We start from the raw sequence: 24,979 nt of genomic DNA on the forward strand, positions 1-24,979 counted from the left end.
AGGGAGGCGAGGAGGAGGATGGAGAGGTGCAAACATTTTCTCACAGGAAGCCACTTGAGTCGGTGCACCTGTCTGAACAGGTGGGATCTGTGCTCCCACACTGGGAAGCACTTCACAGTGACAGGCAGCCAAGCAGGACTGCAGCCAAGGTCTCTCCCTCTGCTGAGACAAGCTGTGCCAAAGCAAACGGCAATATAATGAGGTTTATTCCCACCTGCACTTTCTAAAAACTGCACTGTCGGTAAACAGAGTAACAAGCTTGAGTTGGTAGAGCTGATAAGGTGAAGTAGAGCAGCTTGAGACCCTGTGTGACAGACTACGCTGGGCGGCGGCGGATGTCCTTCCACATATGAGAATCAGGGTGAAAGCACTCGTGTCAGTGAATGGCTGACCTACTGAAGTGCCCTTCAGCAAATACTCTGCTCCTGCCAGTGGCGGGCATCCTGTTGAACCTCACCTCTGACCCGCTCTTTGGAAGGGAGCAGCAGCCAATGAGAACATCCCTTCAAGGTTCAGAACAGTACCACAGAATACCATAAACAGTGTTCAGCGACCAGAAGGGAAAAATCCCCTCAGGCTGACTGGTCTCCCATGTGGAAAACTCAGCTGGAAATTTGGTGTGTTACACATGCAACAACTCCTCTACTGATTTTAGAGAGCCTATACTCTCTTGAATACAGTGCAGATGACTTTGTGTTATTTTCAAATCACTAACAGCCCAAGGACACGGAAGTGTCAAGGCTGGGGGAGAAAAAAGCTGGTCATTAAGAGGCAAGGGAAGCTGCCAAAAGCAGAAGTGGAGTGTTTGCTTTTCTCTACACAACAGCAAGAAGGCAATATCAAGGCTATTCCTGTTATTTATTCAAGTCCTGCTTTTATATTTATTTGGGTGAATAGAAGTGGAAATCAGACTGCTGTAAAAGACGTCAAAGATATTTCTGGTCGCAAATAATAATGTGGAGTTCACTGCAGAACTGGTTCCTGGCCAAGGCGGCGGATTCCTACACACTTTCTACACCATTCTCCTGTTTTTATCCTCCTCTCTGCCTCCACAAATAATGACCTTTTCTCTAACTCAAAGTGATAAATGATAAATGACGTACCCACTGCGCCAACGCACTTTCCATGAATTCCTCTATTATCTCCTTAATGTTGGACTCCATTGTTGTGTTACGAGGGCTGTGAAAACACCACAGAAGACAGCAAATTAATTTTAAAATATACTATCGGCGCCTCGCATAATGATCAAAGAGAGAGAATCCATCTCGCGTCAAGTGAAGCCGTTTGACATTTGTGCGGCCCTTCCCCTCCCTCCACCTCTGCCTCTTCCTCTCTCTGACTGTGTGTCAGTTTCATTGCAAAACCGCACCGGAATTTTTCAAAACGCACATGTTGCGTTTTTTTCTTTTTTTTTCTTCTGTTCTAACACACCCTTCACTTCTCCCATACACATACATTTTCCGCGTAAGGTATGACTGAATAATATGGGGAAAGCATGACAAAGCCGTGTTTAATATCCACAAATGGATCGTGTTGATTCTGAAATACAGGCCCATTTCCTCATATTGGTACACTTTAATATGAAAACAGACCTACAAGGTGTTTGATGCTCCAATATGGAAATAAATCGTCTCGTGTTGTTTCTGGACAACTTACTGATCTCGTGTTCCTGAAAAATAAGGTGAATATTTTCACTTTTGCCGACAAAGTTGTGAGATCTCTGCTGTTTCCACGTTGCTCTCATAAGAGCATGTTCAGGTGTAATTTTCAAGCTCTGTGCAATCCTGACCTCTGGTGGTTCAAAAGGAAAGTTCCTGTTTTGTTTTCTGTGTTTTTTTTTTAATGATCTGTTACATCATTATTGCTGCCAACAAAATCACCAGAGGAAGTGAAACCAAGCAACCCAGTTTTAAGTTACAATATATGTGTTGTGATATTTCTAGCTTCTCTAACTCACATAACAAAACTGAAACGCTGAGATGCTGTGCGTAATGGCAGCTTTATCTTGATTAACGTGTCCGGACAGCCCTGGTTGAGCTCAAGATTTATTCCAAGGCTTGAATGCAAACAGTTCCTCTTGAAACCATGTATAATGACTTACCTGTCTCGTGTGTAGAGGAACACAGAACGTTATTTACCTTAAGATCCTCTGTTCCTGAAGCTACCACCAGTGTGAAAAGATGCTGCAGGTATTTATCTAAGTCAAAAGAAAGAATCTGAGACACAGCTAGCTGCAGGCAGTTTCAGTAGAGTTATTAATGTTTCTGGTAAACTTATGTTTTCCAACTAAACAGCATAGGCTGAAAATAAGCAAGAAATTACAAAAGTCGTAGTCACACTGCATGAAATATCTTGAAATCTTGAAAGAAAGAGAGATATCCCAGCAGCTGGGTCCCAAAAATGTTGTACAATTACAGAGAATTAACATCTCATGAATAGACATTAGTTTTCAATTATTAAAATCCATTTTTCTGGCCTAATCATTAGAAGACAATGTGTTTATTTCTCTCTTTTTTGGCTATTTAATGAAGGATATTTGAATCTTTTTTTTTTAAATTATGGAATTTTATCATTATGTCTGTATGTATGTAAATGTTTCAGGTTTTTAATATTGTTTCGTGTTAGGCATTTCAATTCACAGCATATTTTTGTAATGTTTGGACATTTGCCTGTATTTCAAAAATACAGAAAGGATAAAGGCCAAGAGGAAACATCACATAGAATTACAGTTTTCTTTTTTCAGTGAATTTACAGGGCAAAAGGAGGATATATTTAGCATATTTTGTACTGAATATTAGGACGGGACAGATTTGTATTCACTCAGTTTCAGAGGGGACGGAAAACACACCATAGCTCATCCTAGGCAGGTAAAATTGTCACTTAAACCTTGTTGTATTTCACTATCTAATTAAATGTGTGTGTAGATTATCATTAACCCCTCCAGCTCTTGCCAATTTTTCAAATTTCCACCAGAGAAAAAATCCCCAAATTTATCCAGTAACCGCTGCAAAATTATCAGCTTAAAATGAATAACCTTGGGAGAATCTTTAAACTCAGAAGGTTCCCTTAGGAGCATGACTAGATTTGAAATATTCACGTGAAAAAATAAATGTTCATCAATGCCTAAGGATTGAGGGAATCATATTTATGAGGCCTGACAGAAAAAAAGTGCTGGCATCAATGTCTACATGTTAAAAAGGAGTAAAAAAAAAAAAAAAAGTATTTTTAAACATGCAATCATTGATGTTTTCATTTTTACTGTTTGCTTTAATTAGTTCCATAGTAATTACTTGAAAGAACTAGCTACAGTAACTAACTTTCTACCTTCCACTGTGAAGCTGTAATACTAATTACACTACAAATATTTCTGAAAATCTGAACCTGACACTTTCACTGTGACTCCTCTGCTGGCTGCTTGTGTTTTAACACTCAGGAGTGTGTTTTTCTGCAGCCACTGAAAGCATTTATCAGGCTATTAGGAATCAAATAAGACATTCATTGAAATTGTTCTGTGATAGAGTTTTATTCAAGAAGAATGAGCACACATGGGATATACCTGTAGCTAGGACAGATCACCATGATATTTATTTCTTTGCAAATAAATAGCATTTAAAAACCGTTCTGCTTTAGAAAATAACTTGCAACATGTTGTATGAGTGTGCTGTTTCTGCCGCTGTGTGACGGAGTGCGCTCCTGTGTGCTGTCAGGGTGTGCTGATAATGCTTGTGCAGCAGTTCTGGGATTAACTACACCAGGATTATCAGATTGTTTCAGAGCTGCCAGAATAGACACGATGACAGCTTCATATAGGGCACCACACTCACACACACGTATGCACGCAAAACACACACACTTAATCCAACACTCCTTGCTGAACTCAGATAACCCACTGTCAGTTTAAACACGCCTCTGTTATATTACATGTACAAAAGGAGGCCGACACTACAAAGCAGTTAAAAACGTCTACCTTTAATATATTATTCATGTGCGTTGCCAGTTTAACAAGTTCCTAAGCATTTCATTGCAGTTTACTACAAACTCTACAGCTCTGAGATGAAAAATACAGTGCACATGGGATGAACTTTAGCATCATGTGATGGGGCTTTGCCAAATTTGAGTCAGAATGTCAAAACACGACTTTGTATGTTTAAGCTACACCTGTTGAAACTGAATGTACTCTCTTCTAGTCGCAACAAAAAGTTCTACACATCTCCACAATAGATTGTCTGATGGTTACATTTTCATGAGGTCCTGCACAGAGGAGATGTTTGTTTTGGTGTCCGTGCAGGGCCTGATAAGATTCCCAGTGTGTTGCCCTGTTTTGGTCATGTGCGAGGGAGCTGTAGCTGCTGCACTGGTGGAATATAACTCAAGTCTAACGTGTCAAAACCCAACAGGCGTCCCACCTGCCGCCAACCAACTCACACAACCAAAAACACCTCAGATACATCTACCCCTCCTGCATCCCTTCCTCCTCATCTGATGTTTAAATCATGTTTCCCCTCTAGCTGGCAGGAGTAGGGGAGGCCGCCTTCTCCGTGGTGTTATCAACTGTTTTCTCAGCGTCTGCAGCCCCGGGAGACACTTCGGCGGCGGCAGCATCAACCTGCGCTAACTTTAGCATGTCGAGGACCTTGGCTTTGCAATCCTCAAAGGTTTGCTTCACATCCTTCTCCAAAAGATAACCCTCACTTTCACCCTCCGGGTTCTCCAGAGCCATGGCTCCTTCCACGGCCGTCTGCAGGTACCGCAGGCTCAGAAGCACTGACATCTGGACAGACATAAGCAATGAGGATACTGTGAAAAGACACTCTGCAATCTGTGCGGCAGACACTGTTTATTACAGATGCAATGGTTAAATGGCTCCATATGCTCACAGAAACGGGTACTTGAAGAAAAACATTGATTTTTCTTGTATCACAATTGATTTAAAGAGTTTCTAACATGATGAACAAACTATGGAGGACTTAGCACTATGCTGGATGTGCAAATTTTCACATTGGAGTCTCACCTTTCTTGATAAGAGTATGAATGTACAAAAAATGTTAGGGAGGGATTTATGTGAGGTGAGGATCTGTATACTTTTTAGTTTTTGGTCAATCTTTTAATTATTTATCCCTTAATACTTTAATTGTTAAGGTCAGGATTTAAGTCTGTAGTTTCTTCTACAATCAAGTTAAGGAAACTCTTGCCAAAACATTAATATACTGCAGAGATTCTCAAGTTTTTAGGTTAATAAAGTTCAACTCCCATTTCCGTCTCAAAAATTCTCATTTAGGCTCTTACACAAAATGAGTTTACAACGAGTTTCCCAAAATAAAAAAGGCTAAACAATGCTACCATCTTCGTAAAGCAGCACCTGCAGAGAAAACATGAATTGTGTTGCAGTCCGTGCAAAATATTTTTAGCTGTGTCTCATCTTGTTCCTCTTTTTGTCAGTTCATGTCAGGCAGCACAGCTCAAAGCAGGTTTTGACAAAGTGTTGAGACTTTTGGTTAAAAAACAGACGTCGTTTAGCCCAGCTTGATGCCTTGGTAAGATGGCAGCCATCTGTCCGCCCCTTTCAAAGAGAAGTAGAAGAACCACGGCACTCAGCTGCTACATTTAGAAGTATAGATTGTCTGATTAGCCGTGGGCTGTGTGTGATGACGCCCTGTTAAACATGTGTATAGGCACCCTGTTCCTGCCTGAGGTCCTGTTATTTGAAGAGTGTGCCATCAATACTGTTATTTTGCAAAGGAGTGAAAGTGCATGTTTGATTAAAAAGGAGAAATCAATGTGTACCAGTGAGTTTTTTTGTTCCTGTTGGTTGTCATGGCAGTCTGTGCGTCAGTAGACAGCCATCATTTAAAATTCTGGGGCTTTTTTTTGTATGTGTGTCGGGGTAATTTTGGGACAAACCTAACAAACTTCCTCTCACACAGTGAAGAGTGCTTCAGTACTCTAATGTGTGACATATTTGACTATGTTTTCTCTGTTTTACTGCAGTTACAGAATAACTGTGGCGTTGTTAGATAACCCACCTGTATTAGGATGACTGACAGCACACCGGGGCCGGTTGAGTTCATCAAGTCCATGTAGTAGTCGATCAGAGCCTGCCTGCAGCCACGGCTGTACAAGTTGAGCTCCTCTGATTGGTACTCATAGTTGTAGTGGGCCCTGCTATCTGTCAGGTGGTACTGCAGGCAGGGGCGAGGGGAGGCCGGGTTACAGCAGCTGAAAGGAACGCCATCCAACAGGAAGCGCCCGTCCACGTTACTCCGAATACGACTGTGAGTAAAACAAGGGTGGATAGCTTGAAAACCAGTGATAGAAACAAATTAAAAAGAAACAGAAATGAGTGATGACTCAGAGGAGACAAGGGAAGGGAGGAGGGTGGAAGGTTCATCTTCATCAGTTCGTCTTATGGGAGCTAAAGCACAGAAAATGTTAAAACCAGTTAAAGGCCTGACTTTTAGCTGAATGCACACTTACTGGGAAATGAGGAGTGCCTCTTTACAAATGTCATCATGTCACAACCTTTCTGTTTACTCATTCCGTTTTACTTCTTTCATCTCTGACCAACCTTTCTCCGCGTGCTTCATGACCACCCTTTCCATCCATTTCTGTCATTCTCTTCAAATGTAAAGGCCAGATCTATTTACACTCCTCCTCTAGTCTCCACATCATTCTGTCTCCCTCTCTCAGTCCTTCCTCTGTAACATATTCTTTGACCTTTTGGATGTGAAGTCTACTTATCTGTCACTCATACAGATCTCTGTTTTCCTTCTCTCTCCTGTCTCTCCTCTCTCCCTACATCCCATAAATGCCTGCACTGTCATTCACTCACTCTTTGACATCCTTTGAGGTGAAGTCCAGATATCTGTTGCTGACCCACTGCACCTCGAACCAGTCCTTGAAGTTGTTGTTGCCACAACAGCGGAATTCCATCTGCAGATGATCAATGGTCTCCTTCTGAAAACATCGTCCGGGTACATCTGTGTCCTTGTAGAATCGAATACCGTTCCTCAGGCCCACCTGACAGTGCAGAGAGACAAATAAAGGAGGGAGAAGCAGGTGTGTTTGGCTGTACCGTCTGTATAAAATGCAGCTGTTCTCTAACAGATAGACAGATTTTCAGTGTAATTTAAAATCTGTTGTTTGTTCACCTTAAATTAATTAGCTGACAGCCCGTAAAGGCTTCATTTTGGGTGACAGCAGATAGAAGGATGAGAGCTCTAATCTTTCTCCATAATATTTGTTTGTAATGTTTTCAGAAATAAATGAAGAATGACTGGTTATTTAAAGGCGACATGCAAACAGAAGGTTTTGATAGATAGTTTTGTTCTGTCTCCATCATGCATCAATCATATTTTCTCACCAAGGCTGCCAATTTCATCTTTCATTCAAGTGAGGCAAATGACTCTTTGAGCCACAGAGGCCTTGAGGGGGAGTAGGTTTTGTCTTGTGGTTTGCTAGAGACCAGTCTTCTTAACTCATGTGTCCTCTCTTACGACCATACTGGCACCTCTTTTACACTGTCACCCTCAAAACCATCACCCAGCCTGATGACCCTACCTTCAGGGACTCCTCCAGGCGTCCTTGCAGGGCGTAGCTGAGCACCACCACAGCGATAAGCAGACAACAGAGCAGCGCAGCTACAGCAAACCAGGCCAGCAGGAGAACCTTCCAACGGGGGAAGCGGCTCGCGTCCAAGGAGTCCTGGCAAACACGACTGGCAACCCAGTTGGTGCCGATGGAGGCCAGACCCACCATCATCAGGATGTTGGGCACCACATGGATCTCTGTGTTGTCCATCACCTCGAGAGAAGAAGAACATAGTCAAAGATAATAGCTGGTAAGAGCGGCAGCCAACTGCAGGTCACTTTGTCATTTCCTCTACCCACTTCAGCTGGTAATAATCCTGCATTCAATTTGCTTTATCTATTCTAAAAATGACCCGGGCAGCCAAGAGATTCAATTAGGTGCTGATATGCTGGATGCAGCAGCGACATGGCAATATGATGATAAATTAAATTCATTGTCCCTGTTCCGGCAAAAGTCAATTATGGACTGAGTTTATTATTGGCTGAGTATTCCAAAGCCTGCCAGTCTCAAAACACCTTTACCCCATTGTTGTTCAGAAATTACTATTAAAAACCTTACAGTTATAGCCCAATACTTCCACCTTCTACAGTCATCCTTGAATATCTGTCCAACCAGCTGTGGTTTATGACAAATGATTTCAGCTCATGAATCCTACTGGGAAGAAATAATTTCTGCTCTATGTGGAATAATCAGTTTAGTCAACAATAAAACACAATAAAGTCCAAACAAACTGCATAAATGTGTTTGTCTATCTAATGTAGAGGATTAAGCTCTTGTGAGCAATTCTGTAATATTCTTGAGCTTCCTGTCACCATTTTGTTGGTCACGTTGCAAATGTCATTTTATTTCTTTCACTCATCATAGAGCAAACTAGCTGCTACACAACTAAGAGCTTTGAAAACTTGATTCTCTCACAGAAGATCAATGAATATGTGAGGGCATGCATTCATGGCCTGCAGCTTTCCTGTGTAGCCAACTGCATATCAATTCTTCTAACCTATCCAAATCAATCACTGATCAATTAAGCCCAATGACTAGTGAGCTTGAACAAATGCACCAATCTTGCAGAAGTTATGACCTCAACCTGCTGGTCACATTACCTACATTCAACACATTAGTGATTTTTTAAGGGAAAAGTGCTGATATTTCAAAGAGGCTTTCCAGTGCAGTGCACCCACAGGGCTTACCATGCAGGAATGTATATGTTTACACTTGCATTTTGTGCACTGCGTGTTTACATTTGTGGATTAAACTGTAGGGACAAATTTAAATAAAAGGGCCAGATAAGAAACAACACAACAGACGGTAAACAACCACGAGCAACAGCAAGAGTCTGAGCATAAAACGCCCTGTTTGTTTAACTTTGAATAAGCTCATGCCATGTTTTTCCACTTCAGCACCACTTGATTTTCTAGTTGACATAGCATTAACATGTATGTTTTTGTCAGTGTGAGAATATATTTCTCTCTGTCTACCTCAGCCCTACGAAGCAGCTCTGTCTTAAGGTAAACCCCCAGACAGAAGATGAAGGCCCCACACATGACTGCCAGCCAGGACAGCAGCCACAGACCCTGGGCCAGACGCACCCGCCTCTGCTGGGTGAACTTCATCTTCAACAGCGCCATGGCTCCCTGCTATGCACAGCACAAAGACAAAAGAGAGAAGTAAGACATGGGGAGCTGGACAGGACAGCAGGGAGTCAATTCTGGCCAAAAATGGAGTCTATCCAGAGGTGGCCAGCTGCATGCAAAGAGATGAACAAGCTCACAAGAAGTTGGTTTCAGTGTTGCACGAATTGTGCTGCTGGAATGGTCAGTGGTCAGTGCAGGCCTTTCGCTCGTTGTTTGGAGAGTTATTAGCAGGTTGAGCTCATCTAATTTGTTCCAGGTGAAGGGGATAAGCAGGTAGATCCCTGGGATGGTAAAGGACACAGTCGACCTCAGAGGATAATCCAAAAGCTTGCACTTGGTTGCTGAAGTTGTCCCAAAAAGAGTCTTTATAATCCAAATCAGTGCAGCAATACCATGGAGAAAATATGAGAAAAGTGATGATTAATGAAATATGGAATAAAAGAGATATTCCTTTTCCCCAAGATGACAGATTTTCCCCTCAAGCAGTTGGTCACACCGCCACAGCCTCCCCTTCGAGATGAAACCAACGATTTCTTCCTCTTGATGTGATGGTGTCTTTTGATGGCGCCCCTCTGGGTCTGTCCGTGTGCGGCGCCCCCCTAAACCGCTGTACCCATGGCTGGAGGACACAGAGACTGGCCAAAGTCGAGAGTTTGGAAACGTAATCCCCCCAACAGAGTCCCTGGGATCCTATTAAAGCCCAGGGGCCAATGGGAAAGCAGGCCAGTGTCTGATCAGCAAACTTGTTCTGATAGACAAATAGTGTGGGAGGGCCTGTTGGACTGTTATGACAGGTACCTGAAACGCATCAACGCAGGCTCGCCTCCATAGATGTTTCAGAATATATAGTGGTACAGGTTTATCATTATATCTGAGACTGAATCTCATGTACTTTCAGTGCCATTCAGTGTTTTCACTGTATAATTAGGCTAATATATAATATGTACATTGAGGAAAAACGTCATTTGAAACACTTACAGTGTCAACATTTACTTTAAACTCTGGCAAATATGGTTAACTTCTGTTGAACTCACTGCTTTCTTGCAACTGAAACTTGTTATTTCCATAACTAGGTTTAACTTAAACCCAACTGTCTTCACTTACCTCAAACTAACTCACTCAAACTTTTTTGTTTTAAAGGAACCCTGTAATCATGCATGATGTGGCACTACAATGATCCAGCCACCCGTAGTAAATTACTTTGGAGAAATGAGAGAAAAGGTCAGAACTCTGTCTAAATTACGGGTGATGATCAGATGAAGGCAGGCGACATATCCACTGACTAATTTACTGGCTGAAATTAAGTGAATATTGTTTCCACAATGTTCTCAGGGACTTTGTTGAGGAAGGTGTGTCAGAGGCCAGTTCGTAGGCAAAGTGAAAGTAAGACAAGAGTTACACTTGTAGGGGATTATCGGTGCAGTGCAACATAGAGGGAGGTTGGTGTGGCTGCATCAATAGGATTAAAATGTTATTAAAAGTATTTATGACAGCTTGAATCAGAGCTATAGTTTGGTTGAAGCCAGTCTCATGCAAAGATAAATTCCTACTTTACCAATATTGTCCATTAATCACAGTTCCACTGATGGAGGTGTTTGCTCATGTTCACATAATAAGCAAACCTGTTTCACCCTGTAGCTGCCAAGACAGCAATGTTGGTCAGATACAGTACCTAAAAACACAGCCACTCCCCTATGACTTTTTCAAACTTCCATCGGTTTAATTTAGCTTTATTGAGAATTTACAATAATAAAAAATAAAAATCTGTAATGTCAAAATAAAAAAATATTTTTACAAGTAATGTTAAGTATTTAAAAATGTCCAGTAAAATTGCATATACAGCCATGAACGGTAGTTACATACATTTGTAAAGACCATGTATATCATGGCAGTATGGAGTTTTCAGTGACTTCTATAATTATGAATCTTCTGCTTTGGGATCATTGAAACCTATGTGTCATTCTTACAAAAAAAACCAATAATGCATTTTGGTTGTTTTATAGATTTAATATTGTCTTCTGGAAATATGACAAAATCTACTGAGTTAAATATATACATACAGCAATGCTAATATATGGTTAAACGTCTCTTGTCCATGCTCACCTCAATTAGGCACGTTTGGTAGCTGTCTACAAGCTTCTGGTTTTATCTTTGACCACTCCTCTGGACAGAATTGGTAAAGTTAAACTAAATCTTAAAAAGTTCATAATAATTCTTGACTCGAGTTCATCAGAAGTTGAATACATGAAGAATATGAAGTCACCTGTGAGAAGGTTGTTTGATCTCTTTTTAATAACAGCTTTCTCTTTGTCATTCTCCTATAATGTTTTGACTGATGAGGAACAGCGAACAGTTGCTTTGTGCACCATCTCTCTCACCTGCTGAAGCTTGTTCTTCTTCAGAGTCATAGGTGTCTTGGTGGCCTTCCTTGCTCGTCTCCTTCTTGCACAGTCACTGAGTTGTTGAGAACACCGAGATTTAGGCATGTGCCATATTCTTTCCATTCCTTAATGATGGTTTTAATTGCGCTCAAGGGGAATTTTAGCTACTTGGAAATGTTCTTGTATTCATCCCGACTTATGCTTTTAGATACCATTTTCACAAGGTAACTTGAAGTGTTTGTTTTTTTGTCTTTGTGGTGTATTTATAGCTATGAGTGTTGATTCACCAGTGACTGGACCTTCCAGATACAGGTGTCCTCATACTACAATCACTTGAGACACATTTACTGCATTCAGAGGATCTCCATTTCACTAACTGTGTGATTTCTAGCACTATTTGGCTGCATCTGTATTGAACTGAGACACTTTAAAGCAGTGAATACTTATGCAACCATCTATTCTCTGTTTTATTTTTGACATATACAAAAAATGTATAAAAATATGCCTTCACTTTGATGCAAAACAGTAATTTTTGATTTTTTTTTAATTAAAGCCAAAATTAATTGGCCATGGTTCAATGTTGAAAAGCAAAAAAATAAAATAAATTAAAAAAGGGGAAAACTTCCAGGGGTGTGAATACTGTTTAAAGGCACTGTAGTTCAACAATTCCCCACCAAGCCTTGAGAATGGCAATACTTTTGTGGTTTACTGCACAACACTTCGTAATTCCAGACAAGAAGAAAGAAAGCAGAAGATGATTAAAGGTGAACATATATGTAATCTGAGACACTGTACTGATTTAATATGATTATCTTTATTGGTAGAATAGCTGTAATGACACAGATCAGAAGTTTTCATGTCGACAAGATGCAGAGAGACATTGGAGCGATCAAGATAAAAATTACAGTAAGAAGCTGCTGCTGTACTTTATCTAATCTACATCTTCACAATACCTGTACACAATCACAACTTTGCATCTGAAGTGCAGTTATCTGAGCCTACAATATCTACACCAGACATCATATTCTCTCAAAAAGGAAAGGCCAGCTATTTCATGTATCATATACACACAAACACAAAATCAATAACTATTATTTACACAAATCTCCACATGCACAGTAAAATCTAAATTATATTTTCCAGTAAATCATTTAAAAATGCATTTGTTTTATGACAGTTTTATTTATTCTGTTCTGTTCTCCGTTAAGTTTAAGAATTATTATTCACAAATATACAAATATTGACATATTTTTGCATAAAAAGGAAGAGGTAATTGTGCCTGTTTAAATTAAGTGAATAAAAGTAGAAATAAAAATGTTTTCAGTTGACAATGCCGGCACAACAAGCGGCAGTTGAAGTATGTCTGAAAGACTTGTTTGAAGAGATAAGTGGATTCCAAAAGGTCGTAAGCTTCATTTCTCTGTTCACCATCTCAGTCTTTGTCGCTTCTTTTCATCCTTAAGTACACAATTAGCAAACGTTCTTGATTTCAACAACTTTTGAAAACCTTGTCTTTCATCTAACTAATGTGTCTTCAGGTCCACCGTAGCCGTTCCTTACAACTGAAATGAAAAGCTGTTGAAAATTCTGATGGTTTGTTGCACTTGTTAACAGGTAAATTTTCACATTTTCTCAGGGATAACAATAATGTCTATTACCATAGATAAGGACATGGACATGGGCTTTTCATTTAACTTCTCTACACTGGGATCTGTGTCAACGATAACATTGTATATGATCAGTGTGCTCTCTGTTAATTTTGGAGAACATTACCAGAAAAATGGGCACAGGTTATAAAAGACACAGTATGTTTTTTTAAATATCGCTTAAGCAGGGGTACATTTTTAAAGTATACTTCAAAAAAATACTATAATAGAATAATCATTTTTTAAACATTTTGTAAATACACTTTGTTTTTCATTTTATTGATGCAGCTGCTGCAGGTTTTGTTTTTCTTTTTCTTTTTGCATTTTTCATCCTTCAACATTATGAGCTCCTTTCCACTCCATGGATTAAAGTACATAATCTACAAGCAGACAGCATTTTGGAAAAGTAGTGCTCGCATATGACAGATTTTCACATAAAACATCAATAAATACATATTTAAACTCAATACGACGAGAATATACATTCATCCTGCCACGACCTTTGATGATGACATTTTCAGTCAGCTATTTCGCCTGTTTGTTCCACTCCACTCACCCACTCCTGCCCACTCTGTGGCTTCTTCCCTCCACCAGCCTCCTTGTGAGCCTGCAGCTGCTGCAGGAAATCATCCAGGATTTGCTGAGCGGACATGGAATTGACATCCTCAGCGTCCTGCTCCAAAAGCATTACCTTTAAACCTCCCTTCCCATCCCAGTTATCAACACCCACACGGGCCCGCCGGAGGTCTGGAGAGGTGTCAGCATGGTTAGTGCCAACAGTGGAAAGCTGCTGCTGCTGGCCTTTTGGGTAGACGGGTTGTGGTCTGGCAGCATAACTGGCTGCCATTTTCTTATAGATAGCAGTGCTGATGTCAGCCACAGAGAAAGGGGGGCTGTGGCTCGACTCATCCTGGCCCGAGAGACTGACTTCATTTCCTGTCGGTGGGACGTCCTGCTTAAATGGCATGAATGCTGTCATCCTCTCTGGACTTGCTTCTGATTTCGTCAACCAATCATGTGCTGCTCCCTCCGCTTTCGGAGGATGTGATTGGTTTTCTGTTTGTGGGACGGAGGCGAACAGGCTGGCTGGAGCAGGAGTCGTTAGAAACTTCTGTACGGCCTCAGCTGAGTCAAAGTGCTTCTCTAGTAAATCCTTTATCAAGCATGGTACCTGAAGAAGGCAAACCAAACACAAACACACACTTAAAATGGAATAAACAGAATTCTCTACATTCCTAAAGATCTTCTATAGTAAATTTTCTTTGATTAACTTTGTTTCGAGCTATCTGCTCAGCCTACAGTGCCATTTTAGTGGTGGAGTGAAATCTCTGTTGCAACACTGTTTCAATGTAATATCAGTCGGATGGAAAGGTTGTCTTGCATAGATGATTGTTTCATGATATTCTGCATGTTTAAAGCAACGTTTTGCTAATAATATATGAAGTAATGCTTTAGGGTAAGAACCATAATTCAACTTGAAACAACAAATTTTTAAAACTTCCAGCTACAGAAGATTTACAATGACGATGGCCTTTGCAGTTGTAAATACAGCATATTATACAAATTGAACACATCTTCTATTTAAATGCTTTTTATTTATTTGTATTACTTGGCGATTGTTAATATGAGCTTACAAGGTCTTAAATAGACATTTTACACCTAAAAAAAATAACAAATTGTAAAAAATAAATCAGATATTAGTATGAAGATATTCCAATTAAAAATAATGAAAATAATATAATGTGTAATGACACATTACATTGTAATGTCTAATAAAGGACATCTGTTCTTTTGCTGAGCTTTTCTGCTTCTAAATGAGAAATATAAGCTACTTTAAACAGAGTTTCTAAGTATGTTCCAGCATGGTTGTCCTAAACAATTTTTGAGTGTGATGTGCATTTATCTTGAAAAGGGACATTAAAGCATGCAAAAATCAAACAACATGCATTCTAAATTATACTTATTTTCCCTCACATAATGAATCACACAGAATGCAAAGAAATGGAGGAGCTGCTCATACACAGAAATAAAATTAAACAAATTTGAAAGTGGATGTGAAACAACGCCAAGAAAGTGTTACACACGTGGACAAAATTGTTGGTACCCCTCAGTTAAAGAAGGAAAAACCCACAATTCTCACTGAAATCACTTGAAACTCACAAAAGTAACAATAAATAAAAATTTATTGAAAATGAAATAATCAAAAACAGCCATTACTTTTGAATTGTTGATTAACATAATTATTTAAAAAAACAAACTAATGAAACAGGCCTGGACAAAAATGATGGTACCTCTATAAAAGATTGAAAACTATTTGACCAGAGTGACATGATTAACTCAGGTGTGTCATTTAATTGACATCACAGGTGTTTCCAAACTCATAATCAGTCAGTCTGCCTATTTAAAGGGAGACAAGTAGTCACCCTGCTGTTTGGTGAAAAGGTGTGTACCACACTGAACATGGACAAGAGAAAGCGAAGGAGAGAATTGTCCCAGGACATCCGAAAAAAAATTATAGACAAACATCTTAAAGGTAAAGGCTATAAGACCATCTCTAAACAGCTTGAAGTTCCTGTGACAACAGTGGCTCATATTATTCAGAAGTTCAAGACCCACGGGACAGTAGCCAACCTCCCTGGACGTGGCCGCAAGAGGAAAATTGATGACAAATTGAAGAGACGGATCGTTGGAATTGTATCCAAAGAGCCCAGAGCAACCTCCAAAGAAATTAAAGGTGAACTCCAAGGCCAAGGTACATCAGTGTCAGATCGCACCATTCGTCGTTGTTTGAGCCAAAGTGGACTTCATGGGAGACGACCAAGGAGGACACCACTGCTGAAAAAAACTCATAAAAAAGCCAGACTGGAATTTGCAAAAATGCATGTTGACAAGCCACAAAGCTTCTGGGAGAATGTCCTTTGGACAGATGAGACCAAACTGGAGCTTTTTGGTAAGGCACATCAACTCTATGTTCATAGACTCAAAAACCAAGCATACGAAGAAAAGAACACTGTCCCTACGGTGAAACATGGAGGAGGCTCAGTAATGTTTTGGGGCTGCTTTGCTGCATCTGGCACAGGGTGTCTTGAAAGTGTGCAAGGTACGATGAAATCTGAAGACTATCAAGGCATTCTGGAGAGAAATGTGCTGCCTAGTGTCAGAAAGCTTGGTCTCAGTCGCAGGTCATGGGTCTTCCAACAGGACAACGATCCAAAACACACAGCCAAAAACACCCAAGAATGGCTGAGAGAAAAGCGTTGGACTATTCTAAAGTGGCCTTCTATGAGCCCAGATCTGAATCCCATTGAACATATGTGGAAGGAGCTGAAACATGCCATTTGGAGAAGACACCCATCAAACCTGAGACAACTGGAGCTGTTTGCTCATGAGGAGTGGGCCAAAATACCTGTTGACAGCTGCAGAACGCTCATTGACAAATACAGAAATCGTTTAATTGCAGTGATTGCCTCAAAAGGTTGTACAACAAAATATTAAGTTATGGGTACCATCATTTTTGTCCAGCCCTATTTCATTAGTTTGTTTTTTTAAATAATTATGTTAATCAACAATTCAAAAGTGATGGCTGATTTTGATTATTTAATTTTCAATAAATTTTTATTTATTGTTACTTTTGTGAGTTTCAAGTTATTTCAGTGAGAATTGTGGGTTTTTCCTTCTTTAACTGAGGGGTACCAACAATTTTGTCCACGTGTGTAAGTCTTCGGAAAAGCTTAATGACATCATTTAATTGGCAGTGGTTTTGCAAAGCAGCAGATGTCATTCATATTCTGTTTTTCCAGCTAGTATAAAATGGAAAAGTATGCTAAAAAATAGATGATGTTTAGGTTACATTAGTATGGAGTGACTTTGGGGGACATCTGACGACTTGCAGGCAACAGGTGCATTCAGTAATTCCTCCATGCTTGCACCCCCTATTTTATTCAGTTTATATCTGTTGCCCCTGTTGTCATTTCACCAGTGTGTCCTAAACCTGTTACACTGATGACTCCCAGTGGAAGGTCTTGTTTCGTCCCAAAAAATGTGATAATCTGGATTCTCTGCATTAAGGACTAAGTGACTTCCAATTTCTTGCAGCTGAACCCAGTTAAGACTGAAGTCTTGGCTATTGGTCCTGATCATGGTTCTGAAAATATCTCTGCCTACCTCGGACCACTGACAACCAGCGAGAAGCAGTCAGCCAAAAACATGGGAGTTGTTTTTGATCAATACCATGTTTTTATCAGCACACTATGAGACATGTTCAATTTTTTTTAATACAAATAAAAAAAATATTATAGAAGACAAACCAGTGCTCAACCAACTCAAACAGACTCTCATTTTCTTCCACCTGGAATAAAGCAACTCGATATTCACTTCTCTCAATGATACAGTAATTGCCCTTTTACAGTTGGTTTACTTTATAGCGGAAAGACTACTTACAAACACGTGACACGGAGGACACATTACTCCAGTCCTGCACTGGCAGAATTCACTTTAAGATTCTGTCAATTACCTTCAAATCTGTACATGGTCTGGCTCTGATCTTCCTTTCAGAGCTATTAATCCATTGTTCTGCAGCTAGAGCACTCAAGTCAGAAAATCAATTGCTGTTAAAAAATTCCTAGTACAGGCCTGAAACAAAGGGGAGCTCATTATACATATTTCACATGCGCTTTTAAAAACCTGCCTGTACAGATAGGTATTTTTTATAATATTTTAAAATGCAACACATAAATCTGGTTCTCAAATGGTGCAATGCAAATAAAGTTTATAATAACTTATGAGTTCTGGCTGCACGAAGCATGATTTCATGGTGATTACTACTTCATCGCCTTGACATGGTTTGATGAGGATCAACTTGAGAGAAGAGGAAGCTAACATTATTGATACTACAAAACATTTGTGTATTTAAATATTAGGAATTAGTGAAAATAAACGGGCATGCTTTCATGATGCTGCACCAGGGTATGAGTCAGGTAAAAATGTTTGCTATCTGGTGTCTGCTGTGTGTGGAAGTGTGCTCTGGTGTCCAGTAGATGTCAGTGTGCTCACATTGATGTTCTCCAGGGCTGCGATGGTTCTGTGGGCGTCCTCCAGCTCTGAGCTCAGCTGGGACACACGATTAAGCAGATACTTTCTTTCACTGGTCAGGCTCTCCGACTGCATACACACAAAAACATTCAATAAATGCATGCAAATGCAATGAGTGAAGTACAAGATAAGTTAACCCTTTGGTCAGTTATCTCACCGCTATATGGAGGTGCTCCCCCAGCAGGTTATTGGCCTGCTTGGTCCCAGTGTGTGTCTGCAGAAGGCTATATGACAAAATAAAAGAAGAGTCACTCAAAAACTGCAGGATTTTTCAAATAAAGTTCATTTAAACCCACAATTTCTACACTTTGCACTCTTTACCATGTTGTTATTTGTAAGGAAGATTAATTGCAGCTGTTTCTTAGGCAAGTGGCGACCACAAAGTCTCCTACTGAATATGCAACAACTGACTCAACCTAACTGCAGCCCAGTGTGAGGTGACCATTCACTCCGCTCTGTTGAACAATGTTTGGTATGTGCCTGCTGGGCAGTAGCAGTTGTTTGGTGATAAATACAGGCCTGACAGCAAACGGGGAGTGTGAAGGGGTAGGACAGATGCACTGAGGCCCTCTGTCTCTGTTAGCCAGAGAAAGTAAGTCACTGCAGAACCAGAACACTTACAGAAATGTACAGCACTAAATGCATTGCCCATGTTGTTCATCCAGTATGTTCCATGGATCAATGAACCTATAGAAGCTATTATGGAAAGCCATCGATTCATTTCATGGATTAACATAGGAAAGCTCTCACGTATATAGAGGCATGTTCACTTTTCTGTATTGAATCCTTGTGCTACATGTGAAAGAGATGTTTGTTTCATGTAGTCTTCTGTATTTAACTGTGCACATGAGCCACAGGGCATACGCAACATTAATCCATCTTGCATGTTGAGTTTTGTTCTGGTATGATTGCCAAACCTTTTGTATTTCTCCTTGACATGGCTGAGCTCGTCCCTGGTCCTCTGCAGCTCCCCCTCCAGGCTCTCGATGCAAACCACCGTCTGCAGCAGGTTCTGGTGAAGATCTGCATTCTCCTCCTGCAGCGCCCTGAACACAGAGAATCCATGGAAGACAGAGTCAAAGCAAGATTACTGGGGATTGTTCTGAATGATTGCATTTGGATCCAGACCAATATTTTGTAAACATTTATTCTTTTAGATGAACACGCAGGGAGATTTGAAATTAAGACATAGAATTTATGAAGTCAGACATTTGACAGTAAAGAGCAAAAGTACAAAGATCTCTGCTATACAAGATGCATGGCACCATATGGCATTTTTAGTTATTAAGCAATAGAAGTTTAGCAATCAATACATCAGCACCTGTGCTTTCTTTTATTTTTTTAAAGAAACACTCAAAATTTCTCCCCTTTTTTTAGGCGCATTGGTCAAAATAGCTAAAATATTGGACATGTGAATGATGCATCACATGTAGAAGAGACGCAGTGATCAGTGTTGATATGGCAACTAAGACTCAGCAACTCAAAAGCTGCTGTAAAAGCTATTCTGTGTTATTTTTTATAACCTCACTTTAGTTCTCCTGTTACAAATGCATATTACTGACAACACAGAGATGGTTATATAAATGAGTTCCATAACGACACCTCTTCCTGTTTAAAGAGGAGCGGAGGGACAGAGGAGACTCATTAGTGTGATCAATAACCAATGACCCATCATGAGGCACAGAGCGGGAACACAATGAACCAGAGAGAAACATATGAAAATCTCCACTCAAATGTGAAGCGGGCACAGTAGAATAGACACTTACTGAATATGGTTGGTATCACACAGCATGTCCTAGAATAAGAATAGGACAAGGGTGAGAATTAAGTGGGTGAGCTTATAAATAAAGCATGACATCACTTAGGATATAATGTAATTGTTATTCAATTATTTTAAGTATCTGGACAGTCTTGTTTTGTACTCTGGCACACTGAATTTAAAATTAGATGATGACTGTGTACAATGACATTTAGCTTTAATATACAGAGATGATACTTTACTAATGCACTATGAATGTGAAAACTCCCTGAGCACCCACACTGAAAGTCAGACCTACTTCACCCTCACAGTCATTGTTGCATTTGAATTCCAGTGGGTTGGATGAGCTCCAAAACAGTGAAAAAAAAGCACTATTAGAAGTTCAGAACTGATTCAAGGCTTGATGTTGCATGGTAAACTAATAGCTATGTAAAGAACAATAAAAAGTAGGCGCAAGGACACTATCCATTCATTTCTATATTACTTTTCAGTCTAACAGCCATTGGAGCCCTCCAGCAGACATCGTGTACCCAGGACGGGTCGCCACTCCATTACTAACAAATTGAATAAACTATTGAGTTTTGGTAGACTCGTGCAGGAAACACATACTACTAGTATTAATCAATAGTCAGGATTTTCCCCTGGTGTTTATGCACGCGCGTGCGTGTGTGTGTGTGTGTGTGTGTGTGTGTGTGTGTGTGTGCACTAAACCCAGCAAAGTGAAACCATATTCTACACTGCTAATACTTGAAAAAAAAAAAGGCTACGTTATGTAATGTTGTGTGTGTTTATTAGTACACAAGAGTGTAAGTCTGAGTAGATTCTTACATAAGAACGACATGATACTATCCAAGTGACTCACTCTCACATTTTGTACAGTGCTGGTAGCTGGTGTCAGTGTTTGTCTCAGTGGATGTGTGTTGTTACTGTATCTGTGCAGTCAGTCCATAGAATATAAAGAGCTGAGCCTTGAAAAGAAACAATGAGCCATCTAAATGGATATGTCAGGTACTTTCAAAATGATTTTCCCCTTAAAGCACAGCACAGTTCTCTGCTGCATTGCTGAAGAATGACTCAGCTTGCAATGCGTAGTGTTCAACTCGGCCCACACAGCCTGTGACTCAGCTATGCTGCCTCTGCAAGAGAGGAGCAACACTACATTTGCTACATTCATTTTCCTCTTTCTAAGCAGTCACTATGACTTCAGGAGGTTAATCATTCACTCCATTTACAGTACACAGTGTTTTTCCCAGCAATCTGCCATGATAAAACATGACTGATATGATACACAGAATACAGATGTCGTAGTGGTTTAAAATGTTCAATAGAGCAGAAGTGTTGATGTTCTTGGTTTTGGTTTACTTTCACTTCACATATCTCACAACTTGACTCACAAATGCCACATTTAAAGACCATTTGTGTGGGTCTCCAGTGTTTTGTTCACGCTGATTAACTTAACCTTAAAATGGAAACACACTAAAATTATATTACCTGGTTGATGACTTATTTGTCTCCTACAAAGACTTATCACCTTGGATGACAGAAGACAAGCTGCTTTTTTAAAAAATAAACTGACCTGCATTAAGATTATTGTGCACATATTGTGATTCTGTTTCAACTAAAACACATTTTATACAAATGGTTTCCGAATTTGAATTGCAATATGGACATGGCTTTCAGGGGAGCTCACTTTTTGTGGTTAAAAATGGCAGATACATTTTTTATAACACTTAATTTAGCTTTTACTTATCATTACTTTAACAATAAGAACACAAATACTACGAATAAGAAAAAACATGAAAAGTAGCCACTGCTGCCTCCTTACAGCACCACAGATGTCTGGGTTTCTGCTTCTTCTGTTTCATTTTATGGTGTTTGAAATAAAGAAAATTTGCTTTTTTTTGCATGTTTAAGTTAAAGTGAGTGAAGTTTATGCTATTGCGCCACTACATTTCAGTGGTGATAGAAGGACCATAGACTGTATAATAAAGAGCGTGCATATATCAATCATAGCCTAGCTGTATACATGATTGATGATGTTAAAGCTACAGAGAGCTAAGCTCCTGACATTTCATGTTTTATGATCTGAGGCCTGAAAAGGAGCAAAAACATTGTTAAAGTGGACTCACCCTGTGCTGTTTAGGGTGTCCCACATGCTGTGACTGGTGTCGACCACTCTGCCCTGAACTGTGACTGGTGGCTGTGGATGCTGTATCTCTGGCCCTGGATGAGTCAGATTTTGTAGATGAGGACTCAGACCCCACACCTGGCCCCGCACCCTGACCTGTGGATGGAGGGGAGATGCTTGGCCCTCGGTGCCCAGTGCCTGAATGCACCGACTGAGGGAAGTGCTGAGTATGTTGGTTATAGGAGGTGCTGGGCTGCTGTTTGCGGTGGTGCCGTTGTTTGGGTTGAGCAGGTTCAGGGCTGGTGCTGGTTCCATCCGTGAGATGAGATCCACATCTGCCATATCTGTCTTCTGACACGGAGCCTCCAGCGGGCGAGGGTCTCCGATCTTTACGGTTGGTTGTATGGGTGTTGTGGCTGGAAGAGCTGGGGTAGTGATGAGGTGGGGGGCTACCATGGTGGTTCCTGGCTGTGTATGAGATCAGTTTGTCAGGATTAGAGCAGTCTGAGAGCTTTCCAGAGCTCCTGGAAGCTTCTTTCTCCTTTCTGCTTGTATGCTTCCGTTGTTGCTCCGTCTCGCTACCTGCACTTTCTCTGTGCTTCTTGGGTGGGAGCTGAGGCTTGACTGGACCAGATGTTGGGGCTGGGGCAGATGTCTTCCCAGTAGTCTTAATTTTGCTCACACCTAAAATGGTGAGATCTGATGGACTTATTACCTGTTTTGTAATCTCATCTAGAAAAGCTGAGAACTGCAACTTTCCCTGCACAAACTTGGCCCTGGCTTCCTCTATTACAGCTGGAGTCAGCCCTTTGCCCTTCTGCCCACTCTGACTTTGCTCTTTGGAAACTCTCGGAGACAACACCTCCATCGACTTAGCCTTGCGAATGTCTGGTTGACCGTCCTTGTTCTTGAGGATTCCTTTGCTGGGTAGCTGGCTAGAAGAAACTGCCCTCTTGGGGCCTCTGGAGACCCCTAACAGAATGTCTTCCTCACTGAAAGCCAGGCTTCGGTTCAAACTAGTTGTCTTATACAAAGACCCATAGTTGACCTGCGACGCTCTGGATTGTTCTCCTCCATCATTACCCTGCAGATAGCCTTCATCGCTCCGACTGTGACCTCGGTCAAGAGATGAGAAACCATGCTTTCCCCTCTGCTTTGAGCTTTCCTGTATCTCACTACAAACACTGTTTTTTTTGCCATGGTGGATGGTCGCAAAAACAATGGGCTCACTGTTGTCATCTTCCTGGAAACCTATACGTACATCTGGGATGTTGGAGCAGGAGAGGGAGTGCTGTGGCCGCTCAGCATGACGAAGAGAGAAGGGATCGTTTGACTCTGTGTACCAGGAGGAAGAAGAGGAGGAAGAAGAGGACAGGGAAGTGGAAGAGGCCCTGGAGAAAGTTACAGGAGCGCGGTGGTCATAAAGGATCTCATCCTCCTCGCTATGGTGAAACTGATGAGGATAGTGACCATCATGGTGAGGGCTGTCATGGTTATAGTGACTGTGGTGATGATGGCGATGGTTCCCTCGGCCGTCATCTGTGTTTCTCTCAGTGTCATCAAACTTTGAGTACCTACAGCAAAGGAAAAGTGTGTGAATGTGTACATACTGCTATACTGTATTAAAAAAGAGATTGTACCCACTTACTTAACTTAATCGGTATATATATTTTTCCGAAGCTGCTGATGCTTTCATTTTCAGAATCTGCACAATTGCAAATTTCAAATTGTAAATAGTTTTTTTTTTTTTTTTTGCTAGAAGTCTCCTATGATATATAAATGTGAAAGGTTAAAAAAAGATATCCTACCTTTGTGACTGAGAGTCTTGGTGGTGATGATGGTGATGGTGGTTCTTCCGTGGTTTGATCTCATCTGATGCAGAAGGGCTGTGAACAGGCTTAAAAAACTTCTCCATCACCTCTCTTTTCCCTGGTGGCAGGCTGTCGATGCCGTCCTGGTTAGGTTGACTAGACAAAGGGTGCTGATAGTAATCCGTGTTGATACTCTGTTGTTTTCCCCTACTTTGCTGCTCTATTGTTTACTCTGTATAGCTATAACTTGTCTGTTGAGTCAAGCGCAAAGACCACCATAGAGCTGTTTACAGGCATTTTGATCACAAAAAGATCTAATCTAGTTAATGAGTTCAGCTCTCAAAATATTTGCTCACAGTATGCTACAAAAAGCACAAGTGTCTTAGTCAAGCATCCAGCTGCTTGGATTGTTCATGCATCTATCTACATGAATAAGTTTGTCTCCCTCAGCGTCTCTCTGCAGAATAAAAGATTCACAACTTGTGAACAGGAATGTATGAATCCCTGGATGGTGGTTTGATTTTGCATCACGCCTGATGTAACAGCTGGGTGCTCACTGAACCAGCAAAAAGAGCGAGACCTTTGTCCTCTGACGGGAGACATTTGAATCGAGCTATGTGGAACAGGATCTATAACAGTGCTCGTGTAATGGTCTGATTTCAGAACAGGATTTGCCCATATGTTTGTGTGCTTCTTTATGTTTCACTTTTGCATATATATCCTGTAATCTAATGTGACAATTTTTTAGATTGAGTTGTTTTAACCAGTAATATCATTAATGCACAAAAAGCACACATAAGGATAAATCAAAGCTATTGAACTGTTCTTTATTGCTCCATTGATTTGAAGAGGTTTCCTGCAACCATTCAGTTGAGGCCTACGTAATTATATTCACTAGGGGCGGTTGATATGATGGGACACTACAAATTTGTTAGCTATTAGTAA

At 40.6% G+C, this 24,979-nt stretch overlaps 3 protein-coding genes across 6 annotated transcripts in view; all 3 read right to left on the bottom strand.

Annotated features, from left to right (window-relative positions):
- Nucleotides 1-1,307, bottom strand: part of ccdc88b (coiled-coil domain containing 88B) — a 60,258-nt gene extending 58,951 nt beyond the window's left edge. The window contains exon 1 of the mRNA XM_051954908.1: nucleotides 1,104-1,307. Coding sequence (XP_051810868.1) covers nucleotides 1,104-1,163 — 60 coding nt within the window. The 5' untranslated portion in view covers nucleotides 1,164-1,307. The remainder of the gene's footprint in view (nucleotides 1-1,103) is intronic.
- Nucleotides 1,308-3,498: 2,191 nt separating this feature from the next.
- Nucleotides 3,499-9,857, bottom strand: rom1b (retinal outer segment membrane protein 1b). 2 transcript variants are annotated; one of them, XM_051954922.1, is made up of 6 exons: nucleotides 9,356-9,857; nucleotides 9,063-9,218; nucleotides 7,558-7,800; nucleotides 6,830-7,017; nucleotides 6,024-6,270; nucleotides 3,499-4,771 (listed from the first exon to the last, which is right to left on the bottom strand). In XM_051954922.1, exons 2-6 carry the CDS (start codon nucleotides 9,210-9,212, stop codon nucleotides 4,505-4,507), a joined length of 1,095 nt encoding a protein of 364 aa, XP_051810882.1. In that variant the 5' UTR covers nucleotides 9,213-9,218; nucleotides 9,356-9,857; the 3' UTR covers nucleotides 3,499-4,504. The 2 variants fall into 2 exon arrangements, with proteins under 2 accessions (XP_051810882.1, XP_022058960.1); XM_022203268.2 differs by having other exon boundaries at nucleotides 9,063-9,221.
- A 2,536-nt stretch (nucleotides 9,858-12,393) lies between these two features.
- On the bottom strand, nucleotides 12,394-24,580 carry si:ch211-276i12.4 (uncharacterized). Of its 3 annotated transcripts, XM_051954878.1 has the most exons (8): nucleotides 24,032-24,580; nucleotides 22,225-23,797; nucleotides 20,103-20,131; nucleotides 19,254-19,382; nucleotides 18,494-18,560; nucleotides 18,298-18,405; nucleotides 13,802-14,416; nucleotides 12,394-13,161 (listed from the first exon to the last, which is right to left on the bottom strand). In XM_051954878.1, exons 1-8 carry the CDS (start codon nucleotides 24,136-24,138, stop codon nucleotides 13,156-13,158), a joined length of 2,634 nt encoding a protein of 877 aa, XP_051810838.1. In that variant the 5' UTR covers nucleotides 24,139-24,580; the 3' UTR covers nucleotides 12,394-13,155. The 3 variants fall into 3 exon arrangements, 2 of the variants coding, with proteins under 2 accessions (XP_051810838.1, XP_051810837.1); XM_051954877.1 differs by having other exon boundaries at nucleotides 12,394-14,416; nucleotides 24,032-24,514; XR_007944783.1 differs by lacking the exons at nucleotides 19,254-19,382; nucleotides 20,103-20,131; nucleotides 22,225-23,797; nucleotides 24,032-24,580 and adding an exon at nucleotides 18,658-18,792 and having other exon boundaries at nucleotides 12,394-14,416.
- Between the last annotated feature and the right edge of the window lie 399 nt (nucleotides 24,581-24,979).

Source organism: Acanthochromis polyacanthus, chromosome 10, assembly GCF_021347895.1.
Source record: "Acanthochromis polyacanthus isolate Apoly-LR-REF ecotype Palm Island chromosome 10, KAUST_Apoly_ChrSc, whole genome shotgun sequence".
NCBI lineage: Eukaryota > Metazoa > Chordata > Actinopteri > Pomacentridae > Acanthochromis > Acanthochromis polyacanthus.